The following is a 16,393-nucleotide window of genomic DNA, read 5'->3' as shown; positions in this document are numbered from 1 at the left end:
GGATCGATGGCTCGGTCGAAGTCGAAATTTTTAACTATTTTATTTATTTCAAATAAATTACAACCACGAGTCGATGTCGAATTTTTTATCAGGTTACAATATATATATATATATATATATATATATATATATATATATATATATATATATATATATATATATATATATATATATATATATATATATATATATATATATATATATATATTGTGACGGGTTATTTAGCTCGACTGGAATTCTTCAGTCGCTCTATTACCGCACCCTCAACTTGGCTTACCTGGTTCGGCTTCTGCAATTGTTGGTCGCCAAATGATTTAACACTCACTAAATTTGATGCTCGGAAGAAGTCGGCTCAGGGTGGCGGATCGAGAATAGGATAGGCGCTTACAATTAGCGTCAAATAATCACTCAGAATTAAACAAAATCAATTAATCGAATATTAAACCGAAAAAAGTAGAAACTGCTTAATATCACAAAAACAATCGGTTACAACAAAATATTAATTGCTGTAGTCGGCTTGACTCGGTTCAATTATTATAACAACAAATAAAAGCCTGGTTTCACCCGGTAGTACAACTTAGCGGTAAAGTGATGTCAATTTACTTATCATTCGCACCCGTCGGCAACTCGATTTAACTTAAAAATGTTAGCTCGACTAACTAAAATGATAATAATAATTCTAAGATTCTAATACTAACACCCGGGCTTCGGAAAATAAATAAAACAAGAAACGCAAATAGCGAGACTCGAAATGCGCGGTATCAAATTAATCAAATAATAATTGAATAAAATTTTTAAAATATTAAAGAAATCAAATTCCAAAATAACACTTAAATAATATTATCCGTACGTACAAGTACGGTATCAAAACTCTGCCAATTCAAATTACAAAACAGAAAAAAAATCAAAGTGTATCAGCGGAATCAGTCGAGTCGGAAACATCTAACCCGAATATAAGTTATCAGATAATTTTATTGCACAACACTTCGGGGTCAACTCGAGTTATTCCTCAAAATAAATTAGTCAGACTCGCTCACCGGTCGGTGGTCTTGAAGTCCCAAATACCTTCGGCTCCACGTGGTTGATGGAAGTTAATAGCTGGCCGGGAACGGCCTCACAATATTCCAACAAGAACCGGATGATTCAACCAGACAATTAAAAGCTCTTCCCGTGCTCTATCCAGACTACGTCGATTTTGATTATTGGATTACAACAATCCAAAAAATTAATTCAATCTCTCCGCACGCAGATTTTAGATCACCGGTATCGGTGTTGTCGTAGACTGTCGCAACGAATTAGCGTTTTATTTATAAAAATCGCTATTGCGATTATGCCAATGAACCAAAATTAAATACCGGCAACCTGAATATTGACTTTTCACCAATTACTCGAACGTTGAATTGTTTATTATACATTAATTAATTGCAAAATAGTCTATCTTGAAGAGCACGTGTCAGTTACAACGAGGTACGATCCAGAATGTTGTCATCTGTTTTTGTCCTCAGCTCCCCACCTCTCGGCTTTAGTGCAGGGCTTCGTCACTAGGCGGCGCTTCGGTAGCGTCTTGAGCCGGGCCGCGATCCCCACTGGGACGGTCAATTTCAAATCCCGCTTGAGACGGTCGATGTCAATTCAATGTCACTCCGGTTTTCAATTATAAATACTCTGTCCAAGCTACTATCTGCTGTGGAATCCTTTGCTCGAGCTGTTTGTCCCCATTGGCCAAGTTGTTCGGATTTTCGGATCGTCTTGTAGACTTACTCACGATCCGATGTCAAGTTCGGTAATCTCCGCTAGCAAAAATTTTTCCAAAGTCGTCCCACGACTATTCCGTGCAGTTGTCGTCGGGTCAGTCTTGTCCTCTTTGGCTTTGTTGACCAGCAAACGAGTCCCTGTATTATGGAGGGTAGACGTAAGGAGCACTCTCTCATATGGGGCTTCACTTTCAAAAGTGTCCATGATAAGCTGTTAGATTATAGTTCCAAAACCAACTAAAAAGGCGCTGATGACCACTGATGATTCGATGTGAATTCGGCGATTATTGATGAAGTGAAGTATGCCAAAGGGAAATAGTAAAGTACAGAAGTAGTTATACTGAATAGAGTAGTTTATAAAAATAATGTATATAAGTATGCAATTGTCGGCAAAGACAGGTAATGATTACTTTATTATGAGATTAATTTGTCATATGTATAATACTTTCATGAAATATACACATAAAAAAAATGATATATATATATAGATATATATATATATATATATATATATATATATATATATATATACGACTAAACATAAACTTTTAATAAATAATTTTTTAGTGATGAATGAATAGCTAGGAATTACTGCTCCTGCGGGATTAACCCACAAAATTTGGATTGAAAAACTGTTGCTTGAGATTGACGATGATAGCAACTACAAATGAAATATATCGAAGGTATAGAATATAGAATGTAAAAGCTGTTGTGTGGGCTATCCTTGTAGCATAGCAACTGCTTATTTAATTTTTTAAATGTTACCGAGCTTTTTTATGATGTTATTTAATAGTAGAAATCCTTATTCCATTGTATCAAGTAATTTTTAGATAAAGTAATATTTGAAACTTTAAATACCTTATTGAAATACGCATGTGCTTAACATATCAATTATTCAAGAGACTTTGTATGTTACACAGCAATTGATAGCTACATAAATTTACAAGCACTTATATGATATTGTGATAAAATAAATTAGTTATGTTATACCTTTTTGGAAATTACTGAAATTCGATTAAGATTTTGCAGGCAATTCTTAAATTTTTAGAATTTCTGAAAGATTGGGAAAAGCTTGGTCCCATACCAGTCTCTAAGAGTACTTTGGTTGGCTTAAAAGTTACTCTGCAAGCGACATTACAAATACTTGACGCACTGCACACTGAGTGTAATTACAACTATTTGATGACTGCAACGCTTTCGCAAGATCCTTTAGAAGTAAGTACATCAATAACTGTCTTATTGCTCTCACTCATACGAATTTCTAAAAATAAAATAATTTTCTTTTCAGAGATTTTTTTCAATTATGCGATTTTCTTGTGGGGGTAATGATCATCCGGATCCAAAAATGTTTGTTCAAGTTTATCGCCTGGCTTCTTGTTTTTCACTTATAAAGCCTCCCAAAGGGTGTAATGTTGATGGAGTTCATGTTCTTAAGACATTACTTAAAACCAACGATTTAATGGACAACCCAAATACAGCTAGACAAGAATGGTTGGAAAGTATCGATTCAATGTTAGATAATAGTTTACTAATGAGTGTGAATTCAACACATGAGGATGACCACAATTACAATGAAGCCGCCACTACTGAAGCGGTCCAATCCTACATTGCTGGCTACAGTGGCCGAAAACTCAAGAAAATGCTTAAATGTCAGGGTTGCCTACAAGCTTTAGAGTCCAAAAGAAATGATGGTAAATTGCTGGCTCGCAATGATGTTCTAAATAAAATGGATTTATATAGAGGATTGTTTTACGCAAGTGATGAATTATTTTTACTGACTAAGCAGTTAGAAGAGTGTGTGCTCAGAGCAGTTTCAAAATCATTAGTAAATGTTTAGAAACAATAAATGAAATAACTGCCGAGATTTTTAAAAAAAATTTACAATTTGTTGGATGTTTTAAACACTTCAAAAGTTTAATTAAGAAAGTAATAGATTCATATGTCGTCATCCGAGCATATTTTTTAGCCAAATCTGAAAATAAACGCTATGAAACAGCCAAAGTTAAAGTAAAAATGCATCGAAAAAATGCTAAGTTCATAACTTGAAAGCTAGTCATTAATTTATCTTTAAGTTTATTTAAACTAAGCAGTATTTAATAATTGTTGAGAACTAATTATTATGTTAAAATGTTCTATTTTTTTAAATATATTTATTTACTCAATTTTTAATTTAATTATTCGTTATTATACAAACCTTCACTAAAAAAATTTTTATTTTTATCATTTATTGGTTATATTATTAATGGTATTTCATATTTCATTATTCAAAAGAATTCTGAAATTTTGAAAATTATTGTTATAAATTTAATCAATGTAAGAAGTTGTTTTATTATCTCGGCATTTCAAAATTTTATAACTAAATTTTTGAAAGTCGCGCGTTTACGGACCGGATATATATCTTTCTTCGTTTCATTCTGTCCTACTCTAACAGTTTTGAGCGCTTTCGTTCAAATGCCGTCATTAGCTTACAGCAGCGCCACCATAATTTCACATGACTTTATGGACACTTCTAATATACAGAGAGAGAGTGCTCCTTACCTCTACCCTCCATACCCTGTATCTTACAACTAATGATACCAACTTAAACTAACTTAATATCTAATTAACTTATTACTAATATTATTTTTATTAATATTTCGAGTGTTGGATCTTTCTCGTGCCAAGCTGCCAACTGAACGAATTAATTAATATAAATTACGTGGGAGTGTCCTTCGAAAGTCGGGATTTGCCAAGTCAAAATACGAGAACTGTCAAAATACACATAACCTTACATTATTTAAAAAATAATGTAAGGATTTAAAATAATGTGCGGATTAAACAAATGAAGTGACCACGAGTCGGCGTCGAATTATGCAGTGAAATTTAAAATGTCACAACACCCCTCTCCAGACGTCGACACGGGAAACTAGTCGCAATTTATCTTGAACACTGGTACTTTGGACGATCACACCCATCACCTTCCGGATGCTGTAAACAAATACCACTAACTACCCATCACCAAAAAACAAATCAATAACAACAATAGACCAAAATAGTTTATTTATTTATCAGTCGTTTGTACTATCAATAATTGATTATCTTACACTAATAATACCTGAGTAGAAAATACAAAGAACCTTCAACGCATCGGTTGTTCATGCCGGTCTCGGCTTTTAGGTCAGATTGCCGCGTACGACTATGTTACGTACTCTTATGCACGATACTCATTATATAAATCATAGCACACAAAACAAACAAAAAAATATAATGATACGTCCCTGTTCAAAAAGTAGTCTGCCGGCAGAACTTTGTACTGAAGCGAATTCTCACGTTGATATTTGGTGGCCTTGAAAAAGGCCGTTGGGGTCTTGAGAAAGACCGTTTGAGAAAGAGACGTTGGAGCTGGAGACGACGATGTAAATTGACTACTGGTTCTTACAAGAACCGTTTGGTTTGCTAGAGAAGTCTAGCTGGAGACCCGGAGGTCTCGTGAGTTGACAAGTTCTTGTGAGACTAGCCCGGAGACGAGCTAGTCAGAACTTAACGAGATAGTTCTGAAAAGAACTGATGGTGTAGAGATGAAGCTGGAGAAATATTCAAGCCTTGCTCGCTTGAATATTTATTCTAAATCGCTGATAGCCTTGCTCGCTATCTGGAGAGTATTCGTCACAGTAGGACTGATCAGAATGGAATGAATCGCCGCTCTCAGATCACCTTCTTTTATATCCGAGAGTCCGGCTTCTAGAATGTTCTCGACGGAGTGGGAGACATCGGTATCTGCGCTCTAATGAGATGCCTGGCTTTCAAGGAGAAGGGGAAAAGTTAAGCGCTGGCCAATGAGATGTCTTAGTTGAGTGTGGAGGGGGTCGAGTTAACTCCTATTGGTCGCTCGCGTACTGAGAGCGAGCAGTCTCTCTCATGGTCCGTGCGAAGTTAATGAGCCATGGAATCTCTTCATGGTCCGCGTAACGTCGATGACTTAATTTCGAACATTCTCCCCCCCCCAATTCCGCAACCTTGTGAGGAATTAGAATCTTCTTCTTGCGAGTCGTCTTGATGAGGTGAGATTGGCAACGGAGCGAGCTTGACTATCGGCCGAGTAAGAGTTGAAGTAGCTGTTTTGACTGTTACGACTCGACACAATCCATCACTACCAGGATGAAGCTGAATGACCCGAGCGAGAGGCCACTTTGATGGTGGAAGTCGTTCATTAGTGAGAAGTACTAATGAGCCAACTTGAATGGTGTCTTGAGTCTTTTGCCATTTGGAGATTGACTGATGAGCTTGAAGGCATTCTGTTGACCACCTGTCCCAAAATGTCTGGAACCTTTTTTGAATTCGCTGGAAATGAGAAAGTCTTGATTCTGGTACGGAGGATAATGATGGTTCGGGTATTGTAATCAAAGCTTCTCCGCGAATGAAGTGTCCTGGAGTTAATGCTGAGATGTCGCCCGGATCATCTGATAGCGCACTGAGCGGTCGGGAGTTAAGTACAGCTTCTACTTGTGCAAGAAATGTTGAGAAGTCTTCAAAAGTGAGAAGAGTGTCTGAGATGGTTCGTTGAAGATGATGTTTTACCGACTTGACTGCTGCTTCCCACTTTCCACCCATATGAGGCGCACCCGGTGGATTGAAAATCCACTTTGTACCATCGTTTGTGAGAATCCGTTGAAGCTCTTGAGATTCCTTTGTTGCTTGTCGAAAAAGGTCTTTAAGCATAGTGTCAGCACCTTTAAAATTTGTACCGCAGTCGCTTCGAAGAGTTTTACAGATTCCACGACGACTGGTGAAACGTCGAAATGCTTTGAGAAATCCTTCTGCTGAGTAGTCTGAAACCGCTTCTAAATGAATCGCTGACGTTGTGAAACACACAAAGACTGCGATCCAGCCTTTGAAGGTTTTTGCACCTCGACCTTGAAATGTTTTTAATGCGATAGGACCTGCGTAATCGACACCAGTATGCTCAAAGACTAGAGATGGAGTTACTCGAGAGGTTGGAAGCGGCGCCATGAGTTGTTGAGCTCGAACTCCACGTATTCGAGCACACACGAGGCATCGTTGAATGAATGATTTTATGGGAGCTCGGCAACCGATGATCCAGCAAGTCTTTCGGATGTAAGATAGAGTTACCTGAGTACCACCATGAAGGGTTTTAGAGTGAGCATCTGCGATGATTAGAGCTGAGAGCTTGCTGTGCCGGGGCAGTATAGCTGGGTGTTTGCTGTCCGCCGAAAATTGAGAATTCTGAAGACGACCTCCAACTCGCAGTATACCAGTGCGGTCAACCATTGCCGTCAGTCGAGAAAGAACATGATTTTTGTGAAGTCTCTTGCCAGTTTGTATAGCTTTGATTTCAGCAGAGAAGTATGCCTGTTGCGTCTCCCGTATCCAGAACAGCTTTGCGGCTTCTAAGTCAGCTGGATTAATTGGTGAGATGGCTAAACTAGCATTTGGTACTCGTTTAAATCTGGAGATGGCTCGCTGACAAATTGCCGTGATTCTAAGCAACTTAGAAAGGCCTTTATTGAAGGATTTGACTTGAGGCAAGTCAATGAGATCCCATAATACTGGCTGAGACGTTACTGAGAGTGATACGCCTGGTCTTTCTTCCAAATCATGTTCTGGAGATGGTGCAACCGCTGATGGCCAAAATTCTGGAGATTGCGAGAGCCATGGTGGTCCAGTCCACCATAACGCGTGCTCAATAAGTTGGGAAGCGCTTAAGCTCCGAGGAGCACAATCTGCTGGGTTGAGTATTCCTGATGTGAATCTCCAATGGGCATTTGGAGTAGCTTCGTGAATGGCTGATAATCGATTGCCCACAAACTCTTTCCATCTCATTGGATTGTTTTTCACCCATGCAAGGGTAACCGAGGAGTCTGTCCATAAGAATACTGGTACATCATTGAGATTGAGAGTCTTCTGAGTGTGTTTTACGAGGTTTGCAAGTAGGGCAGCAGCTGATAATTCCAGTCTTGGAATAGTGAGACGTTTAAGAGGTGCTACCTTGGTTTTTGAACAAACTAACGTGACGACTGATGAGTAGTCTGAATCTGTCACTCTGAGGTATACTGCTGCTGCCATCGCTAATTGAGACGCGTCTGAGAACCCATGAATTTGTATTGAATAGGCTTGAGAGTGCAGGTGTAACCACCGGGGTATCTTAATTGTCGATAGTGTCTTGAGATCGTCTCTGAATTTCTCCCATTGGTGAATTGTTTCAGGCGTTAGTGTGTCGTCCCAGCCAATCTTTTCCAGCCAAAGTTGTTGCATCAGAATTTTTGCTCGAATAACTACTGGAGATATAAGTCCAAGTGGATCAAAGAGTTGTGCCACCTCGGAGAGAATGGCGCGTTTGGTGATGGCTTGTTTGAATGAGATGTTCCCTTGAAACGAGAAGATGTCTTCATGAGGGTGCCATGTGATACCCAGTATCTTTGAGGTGAGATCTTCGAACGTATGAACAGCAGGAGCTGCTTGAGTTGAGGTACTTGGTGGTGAAAATTGAGGATGATTGCTTTTCCACTTGTCAAGTGGTAAGCAAGCTGAGAGGCACATGTTATTTAATTGCGTAGCAATATTCTTGAGTTGTTCGAGAGTTTCTGAGCCACCTGAGATATCATCGACGTAACTGCCTTTGAGAATTGGATCGACTGCATGTGGGTAATTAGGGCCTTCATCAGCTACTAATTGCTTCAGTACTCGACAAGCAAGGTATGGAGCTGACCGTGTACCATACGTGACGGTAGTTAGTTAATAGGCTCGAATATTGAAGTCTTGGTCTACCCAGAGAATACGCTGAAGGTCCCAATCATCTTTCTCCACTTTAATTTGACGGAACATCTTGACTATGTCCGTAATGAAAATGTATTTGTGTTGTCTGATGTAGAGCAAGACGTCGAAAATGTCAGACTGAGTTTTGGGACCTGTATGCATAATGTCATTGAGTGAGACTTGAGATGACGTTTTGCTGGATCCATTGAAGACTACTCTGAGCTTTGTTGAGGTGCTCTGCTCCCGTAATACTCCATGATGCGGAAGATAATACGTATGAGGAGGCTCTGGAGCGTTCAACGGTACAGCAACCATATGTCCAAGGTCTTCATACTCTTGAAGAAACTCGATGTATCGTTCTTTTAGAGTTGCATCTGAGGAGAGTCGTTTGAGAAGACGTTGAAGGCATCGTTGCGCAGTTAACTTGGAATTACCCAGTTGTGATACGTCTGAATTTAGAGGTAGTCGTACAACGTAGCGACCAGAATTGTCTCGATAATGCGTAGCAGTGAAGTGTTCTTCGCATTCTGACTCTGCTAGATTTAGTTGTGGCTCTGATATAGTAGGGACTTCCTCTTGTACCCAAAATTTGGTGAGTGTATCTTGTAGATCCTCGTTACTCGTCAAATGAAAAGATCGCAGAGGCTTTGTTTTAGGCTCAGTAGATGTTTGACCCAGAACTGCCCATCCAAAAATAGTATGCATAGCCATGGGTTCCGAGGTACCTCTCATGACTAACCGAGATGATCTGAGTATGCTTCTGAGATTGTCTGCACCAATGAGGATGTCAACTGGACCTGGTGTTAGGAAGTCTGGATCAGCTAGTTCTAATTTGTTGATGTGATACCAGTCTTGGTTAGTAACCACTACTGATGGAATGTGAGTGGTAATTCGAGGTAATATATGAGCGTTCAGTTGTATCTGAGAATTCGAATGTGTGGACTGTAGATTGAGTACAGCTAGGCCTTGAGTTGTGCCGGGTGAGGTGCTACCAACTCCCTGTACTGAAATTGCTGCTGGCCTTCTGAGAAGTCCAGACTTATTGACTAGCGTTGAAGAAACTAGTGTCAGTTCAGAGCCTGGGTCTAGGAGAACACGAGCTTGATGTTGAGTGTTGTCTGGTGATATGACAACTACTTTGCAAGTAGCTAGTAGCACTGCTGTTCGTGATTGAACTGTTGACACTGGACGAGAAGTTCTTTTTCTATTTGTTTGAGAAGTCGGTTGTGGAATTGTCTGAGATGTCTGTTCCTGATAAATTATTTGAGAAGTCTCAGAGACAGTAGATGGAAAGGTGAATTCAGTCTGAGTGGACGCGTTACACTGTCTCTTGAGATGTCGACGAATGCTCCGAGAAGTCCTACCTAACCTTCATTGTGGTTGAGCTGAGCTGGTAGTAGCTGGAGTAGAATCTTGTGGAGATTCTGATATGACTTGAGTGGCTGGTGCGGGATTTTGATGAAGCGTGTGGTGTCTCTCCTCACAAATCTTACAGCCTTTGGGGATCTCACATTTGCGCAGATTATGCCTACCAAGGCAATTGTAGCACAGTCGCTCTCTGCGGACTATGTCCATCTTGTCATTGTAGCTGAGTTGGCTGAATGCTGGACAGAAGGCTATGTAGTGAGATTTAGAGCAAGCACTACAATAATTGTTCGTTAAAGTTTGGCTTGAAGGTCTGAGAAGACGTGGATGAGTGAGAAGACTGTTGTAGAGCAGACTGAGTTAGATGAACGTAGGCTGGAGGAGTTCGCTGAGATGCCTGAGAGTAACTTCTTCTGACTGGCGTTGATGAGGCGGTCTTGATGGGAGGTGTCTTCTTCGGAGATAGCTGACTCTCCATGCTTTCCAGAGTTCTGGCAGAACCAGTCAGAAAGGTCTTGAGTTGATCGTAACTTGGGGACTCAGTGCTGGAGCCCAAATGAATCTCCCAAGCCTCCCGAGTGCGGACATCAAGCAATTGTACGATGTCGTGCACGATGAGATCATCCCAGGTGCTAGTGGGGCAGCCAAGTGCTTTCAGAGCATTTAAACACTCTGAAACTGTGGTTAAGATGTGGTTCAACTCCTTGGCTGATCTCTGTTCCATTTTCTGCAGGGCCCGTAATTTGTTGAGATGAGCAGTCTTGAGAAGCCTCTTATTCTCGTACCGTGCTGTGAGCGTGTCCCATGTTAATGCAAACGAGTCTGCTGAGATCTTAAGGTTGGCTATTAAACTAGCCGCGTCTCCTTCCAGACTGGCGCAGAGATAATGCATTTTCTCAACTGCAGAGATGGACGGATTCTCTCCGACAAGTGAGACGAAAAGATCTTGAAAATGCCGCCATTCAGAGAAGCTCCCAGAGAATTTTGGAATGGAGATGCCTGGTAGAGATGGTCGGTGATGAAAAGCTCCTTAAATGCTTAGGTCAGCAAGAGAGTTGCCAGCTGGCGGTTCCGTTGCCTCCACTTCAGCAATGCGAGTCGAGAGAGCAGCCTCGGAGAGTACATATGCCTTCATTGCTTTCTCATACCACTTGTTCTTGAAGTAGTCATGATCTGGAGAGACGTCGGATTTCGATGATACTAGCTTCTCATGGTCTGCTTCGAGTTTCTCCCAGTTAGCCTTGAGCATTTTGAGTTTCGCCCTGGCAGCATGAATGTTAATCGCTGAGATGACGTTGGACTCGACTTCGGATGCTAGCTCTGTGATGTAGATGAACCGACCCTCCTGGAGCTTCAATCTACCCGATGAGTTGGCCATGATGAGATGACGATGAAGGTTTCAATCAATCTAAACCCCCCGCAGCACTCCGTGCTCCGCAATGCGTTGAGTCTAGACTGATCGATCACTCGTGGATAAGTTGGCCTCTTAACGATGTGGTTGAATTCAACTTCAATACAAAGAAATCCGGCTCGAAGGACCAAAAAATGTTCAAAAAGTAGTCTGCCGGCAGAACTTTGTACTGAAGCGAATTCTCACGTTGATATTTGGTGGCCTTGAAAAAGGCCGTTGGGGTCTTGAGAAAGACCGTTTGAGAAAGAGACGTTGGAGCTGGAGACGACGATGTAAATTGACTACTGGTTCTTACAAGAACCGTTTGGTTTGCTAGAGAAGTCTAGCTGGAGACCCGGAGGTCTCGTGAGTTGACAAGTTCTTGTGAGACTAGCCCGGAGACGAGCTAGTCAAAACTTAACGAGATAGTTCTGAAAAGAACTGATGGTGTAGAGATGAAGCTGGAGAAATATTCAAGCCTTGCTCGCTTGAATATTTATTCTAAATCGCTGATAGCCTTGCTCGCTATCTGGAGAGTATTCGTCACAGTAGGACTGATCAGAATGGAATGAATCGCCGCTCTCAGATCAACTTCTTTTATACCCGAGAGTCCGGCTTCTAGAATGTTCTCGACGGAGTGGGAGACATCGGTATCTGCGCTCCAATGAGATGCCTGGCTTTCAAGGAGAAGGGGAAAAGTTAAGCGCTGGCCAATGAGATGTCTTAGTTGAGTGTGGAGGGGGTCGAGTTAACTCCTATTGGTCGCTCGCGTACTGAGAGCGAGCAGTCTCTCTCATGGTCCGTGCGAAGTTAATGAGCCATGGAATCTCTCCATGGTCCGCGTAACGTCGATGACTTAATTTCGAACAGTCCCACTCCACGGGTCTCTCCTGCCGTCAACAGCGTTTCTTGAGAAAAAGGAAAAAAAAAACAACAGAAATACATAATAATAAAAAAAATCAAATTAAACTCAAAAGGAAAGAAATAAGTAATCATGGGGTGTCCGGTAGGTTAGTTTAACCCATATAACTTCGGATGGCAGTAGGGACACTCCTCGGTCCTCCCTGCTGCTTACAGCTGCCACATCTTGTTCCCCTACGGAACGGACAGACTCGGGCAGAATGGTCTAAACTACAATTGGGACACAGAGCGTAGCACAATCGAGGGTGTCTCGGGTTCTTCTGGAGTTGTCGGGCTAATTTCTCCGCATTCTGTTAGGCTATCTTTGGCGGCAGATCGGGCAAAATCATTGGTGGTGGGTGAGTAATTATCAACTCGACCGCCTTCAAGATTCGGTCCCGGTAATTTTTCGGGTACATCCCACAGGTGGGGCATGGGCTCAACGCCGGAATCGGTTTTGGCCAACCTCGTTTGGGTCCAGCAGCAGCTCACAGTTTCGCGAGAGCGCGATCTCGTGCGGTCGGCACTGGCAGTGGTAAAGATTTGATAGCGACCATTCCCGTCATCCGAATACGTTCCAAGCACTTCATCTTAGGTAGAGTAACACTGGTAGTGGGTACTGGGACCTCTGAGAGTCCCTAATTGGCTAAGACGCTCGGGTAGAAACTGATAACCAATTACATACACTCAAAAGAATAATTGGGGATACAACGAACATATCGACACCATCCGATAGAATCATCCATTGTCCATCATTTCGTGGTGATTTTTCGTGCGCTTCAAACGTGTCGGCAGTTTCTCAAAAAAATAAATTTGTCAAAGTTCTCTGTGCTTAATAGCATCTATTTTTCCGTTCAATTACGTCAAATACAGTTATTAAATACAATATTCAGCTACAGATAATTAATTATATAAATTAGTTATTAATTAATTAAAAGTAATATTAATTAATTACAAATACTTGTTCAGTGTAATAAATTAATTGCTTCGTTTATTATACGATTCAATACAGTTGCAGTTTAATTTAATAATTCTTAGTTCAATTGTTGAAAAGCTACAGTGTGATTTATTAATTATTGTACAATTAGTAAATCATTTAATCAAAATAATTTAACAGTCCTTGTTGAATAATTACAGTCTGATTTATTAATTATTTTTAATAATTGATCAATTAAATTAAGTTAACGCTATAGAAAATATTTTACGGTAGATTCAGTTTGATTAAGAATAAATCACAGAGTGTCTATAGTAAAACAGCAAGTGTTCACAAAAAAAAAATCATTAGCGTTGGTAAGTCTTGAGACCAAATAGTTATACCCAAAAATATTTTTTGCTGAATATTATAAAAATACTTTTCTATCTGCTGTCTACAACTTTTTCTACCCTTCACACTTTATGCCTAGCGATTTTCTAACGAGAGGGATATTGGGTCGATGAATATGGGCGCTCGAGAAGACCGTGTTCTTTCTCTGTCTTACTTTAAAGTTACTATGACTTAAATTACCAGCACTCGAATGCCAGAGAAAATGACAGTAAATGAAAAGACAAATGTATATAAAAACATGTGTAGTATATTGACAGATTGAATTTTACAAAATATTATAATAATGAACTTACTCCAATGGGTTGATATACCTACACACACACTCACTCCAGATGCACCAATTTAAATCTTGGTACACAGGAGTTTACAATGTTTTATAATTTTTATGGAGATTTACAGATTGAATCTTTGCACGAGAATGCTATGCACACTGAACCAATAGGCCGGCTTTGCTTTCTAGTGAATTTACGATGATATATACATTCTTTAAATGATTTTTATAAGAAGGATTAACTATTCCCGAACAAGGACTCCGGTTGCCTGAGCGGTGGACGTCACGTGAAAGAGTTTAGTTAATTCTATTGCGAACTCAAATGATTTTACTCTAGGTATCCGACCTAGGAGTCCAGACGACAAGGCGTAGGACATCACGAGGAAAAGTTTTAAGAATAAAATTCAAGTCGCATAATTTATATTTTAAGTAAAAGAATCGAGTTGCGATTATCGATCTAGGACCCCCGATTGCCTAGGCGTGGAGCGTCACGAGAACGAATGTTGGATTCTTACTCGCGGATAGATCCGACAAGGGTTTTAGTTGCGGCGGTAATGACTGATTTCGATTATTTTTCCGGGGTTTTTATATAAAAAGGTTTGAAAGAAAAGTGGGGCCGAAGATGCCTCTTGCATGATACAGAGGATGTGTTAAAGACAAAGAGGACAATAATAGAGAAGGGTTTGATTTCTTTTGGACAGCTGAGAATAACATTTTTATTACGGGAGTTCTTGGAATTTCGTAGTAAACAGGATGTAAATAGAAAAATAAGCCCGTGGTGGACTGCTTGAAAATAGAGTCATAGATATATAATGACATTTATGGTCGATATATTACATACTCTAGAACAATATAATTTTAAAAATAATACAAAATTGAGATGAAAGATCTTCAGTGATAGGAGAAGGAACGGAGAGGTTCTGTGGGGGACCATATAAATTTTTGGAGACTGCTTTTCTATGATGACATTTATTATCAATATTTTAAGTGATTCCGAGGAATGTAATTAAAATTTGAAATAGAAGAGCTTCCTATGGTGGAAAAGGGAAAAGTAAGAATCCGCGGGAGACCGTGAGATTCTGTAAAAACAATGTTTCTCCAAAATATATAGTGACATTTACTACCGATATTTTAGACACTTCTGAGAAATGCAATTAAAAATTAAAAATAAAATAAAATTAGTAAAAGATTTCCACGTTAGAAAAGAAATAGTAAGGATCCGCGAAAGACGCGGGGCCCGTTGGTAACAGATGGTTAAAATAGAAAGGTCGTAAAAATTTGAGTTGAACTAGAACAAGGAAATGTTTTGACAAATTTATTGAGCCCTTTACGGTGACTTCTATGATGACGAGGGACTCGCAGCCGCGGAAGACGCATAGAAATCTTTTCGTGGGACATCTGGAAGACATTGAGTCGGTGGATTCTTCATAAGGGATCGGCCGTAGTGGTGCAGCTGTGCATAGAGAAGGAAAGACGTACTATTTTCTAGTTGCTTGCTCTTATTTACGTCTCTCCTTCTTGTAACTTGACCGTTCATACTAGCATACTTTTCCGTGGGAATTCAGAGCAAGTAATGTCGGAGTCCAGGTCCAGCCGCTGACATTAGTTAGTTCCAGCACTCAAACGGAACCAGCCGAAACGACGCTACAGACACCTATGGAGGTAGTACAGAAAGCGGTTTCAGCCACCCTAGGAACCGAAAAAAAGGGAGTGTCGTCCACCTCGACACCACCGAGAACCGTTCCAATCAACAAGGAGGCACCACCAGCTAAAACCTCTGGATCCAGTAAGGGTCAACCTAAGTCACCCTCAGGACCACCATCCCAATCCTTACTGGATTGGAACAAGAAGATCTAGGAGAGAGAAGCGGCGCGATTAGCTGCACCAACCCTACCGGAAGCCCCATTAGGAAAAACGACGGTGCGAGACAGGCTCCGGCGTGCCAGAGAACCGGCACACAACATGAAACAAGCTCCAGGAAGAGAGAACGCGGGTCCAGTAGAAGAGGCGAAGAAGAAGCAGTTCACGTGGATCGGCAAACCACGTCTTTGTTGTAACTGCCGTAAAGGAGGACATCCATTCAGCGCTTGCCCAGAAGCCAGGAAGACCTTTTGCCAGATCTGTGGAAGGGCAAATTACACAGCCCGTACGTGTCCCAGTTGCGGGAAAAGTGGAAGCCAATGGGACCGTACAAGAAGGAGTACGGAGGAAATGTTTTTCGGGAGCAGCTGATCAAAGATCCCAGACATCGTTATTTTTTGTATGGGGGTCAAAACAAAGTAAACTCCACAAACACCAACTAATTTTATTGTATTTAAGAGCATGGTAACTCAAGACTTAGAATTTGGCTTACAGGTATTAACGATTTTGACACAGATTTTTGAATTAAGTTATAGTTTAAGAATTTAATATGGAGTAACTGCCGACAATTATGGGTTATTGATAAGAAAAATCAAGAATTAGAAACAGAAATATAGGAATTGAGTATGGAATATGGTTGAGATTAAAGTTTGAGATAATGAAAAAGTTTGAGTTTTGGTTAACAGTTTTAGAATTTTGAGTATGTGGAGAAGTCAGTGCTACCGTGGAGCGGGACTTGAATTAGTCACCTGGTATCATCTGATAATAGAACCTAG

At 40.4% G+C, this 16,393-nt stretch overlaps 3 protein-coding genes across 3 annotated transcripts; 1 reads left to right on the top strand and 2 right to left on the bottom strand.

Moving 5' to 3' along the window:
* Positions 1-2,131: 2,131 nt before the first annotated feature.
* LOC106694112 (uncharacterized) lies at positions 2,132-3,591 on the top strand. Its single transcript, XM_014444315.1, has 3 exons — positions 2,132-2,153; positions 2,803-2,969; positions 3,043-3,591. Exons 1-3 carry the CDS (start codon positions 2,132-2,134, stop codon positions 3,589-3,591), a joined length of 738 nt encoding a protein of 245 aa, XP_014299801.1.
* Positions 3,592-5,687: 2,096 nt separating this feature from the next.
* On the bottom strand, positions 5,688-8,291 carry LOC128668540 (uncharacterized). Its single transcript, XM_053741698.1, has one exon. It carries the CDS (start codon positions 8,289-8,291, stop codon positions 5,688-5,690), a length of 2,604 nt encoding a protein of 867 aa, XP_053597673.1.
* Positions 8,292-8,486: 195 nt separating this feature from the next.
* LOC128668539 (uncharacterized) lies at positions 8,487-9,882 on the bottom strand. Its single transcript, XM_053741697.1, has 2 exons — positions 9,877-9,882; positions 8,487-9,758 (listed from the first exon to the last, which is right to left on the bottom strand). The coding sequence occupies exons 1-2, from the start codon at positions 9,880-9,882 to the stop codon at positions 8,487-8,489; spliced, it is 1,278 nt and encodes a 425-aa protein (XP_053597672.1).
* Between the last annotated feature and the right edge of the window lie 6,511 nt (positions 9,883-16,393).

The sequence above is a fragment of the Microplitis demolitor genome, chromosome 9 (assembly GCF_026212275.2).
Source record: "Microplitis demolitor isolate Queensland-Clemson2020A chromosome 9, iyMicDemo2.1a, whole genome shotgun sequence".
NCBI classification, from domain to species: Eukaryota; Metazoa; Arthropoda; class Insecta; order Hymenoptera; family Braconidae; genus Microplitis; species Microplitis demolitor.
This window is presented reverse-complemented; position numbering and strand designations above follow the sequence as displayed.

Bases quoted from the DNA above. Each gene is read 5' to 3' on its own strand.
- LOC106694112 (XM_014444315.1), top strand. From the start codon at position 2,132: ATGCAATTGTCGGCAAAGACAG. The intron at 2,154-2,802 runs GTAATGATTACT...TTAAATTTTTAG, and splicing joins GCAATTGTCGGCAAAGACAG to AATTTCTGAAAGATTGGGAA. The intron at 2,970-3,042 runs GTAAGTACATCA...TTTTCTTTTCAG, and splicing joins TTTCGCAAGATCCTTTAGAA to AGATTTTTTTCAATTATGCG.
- LOC128668540 (XM_053741698.1), bottom strand. From the start codon at position 8,291: ATGTGCCTCTCAGCTTGCTTACCACTTGACAAGTGGAAAAGCAATCAT.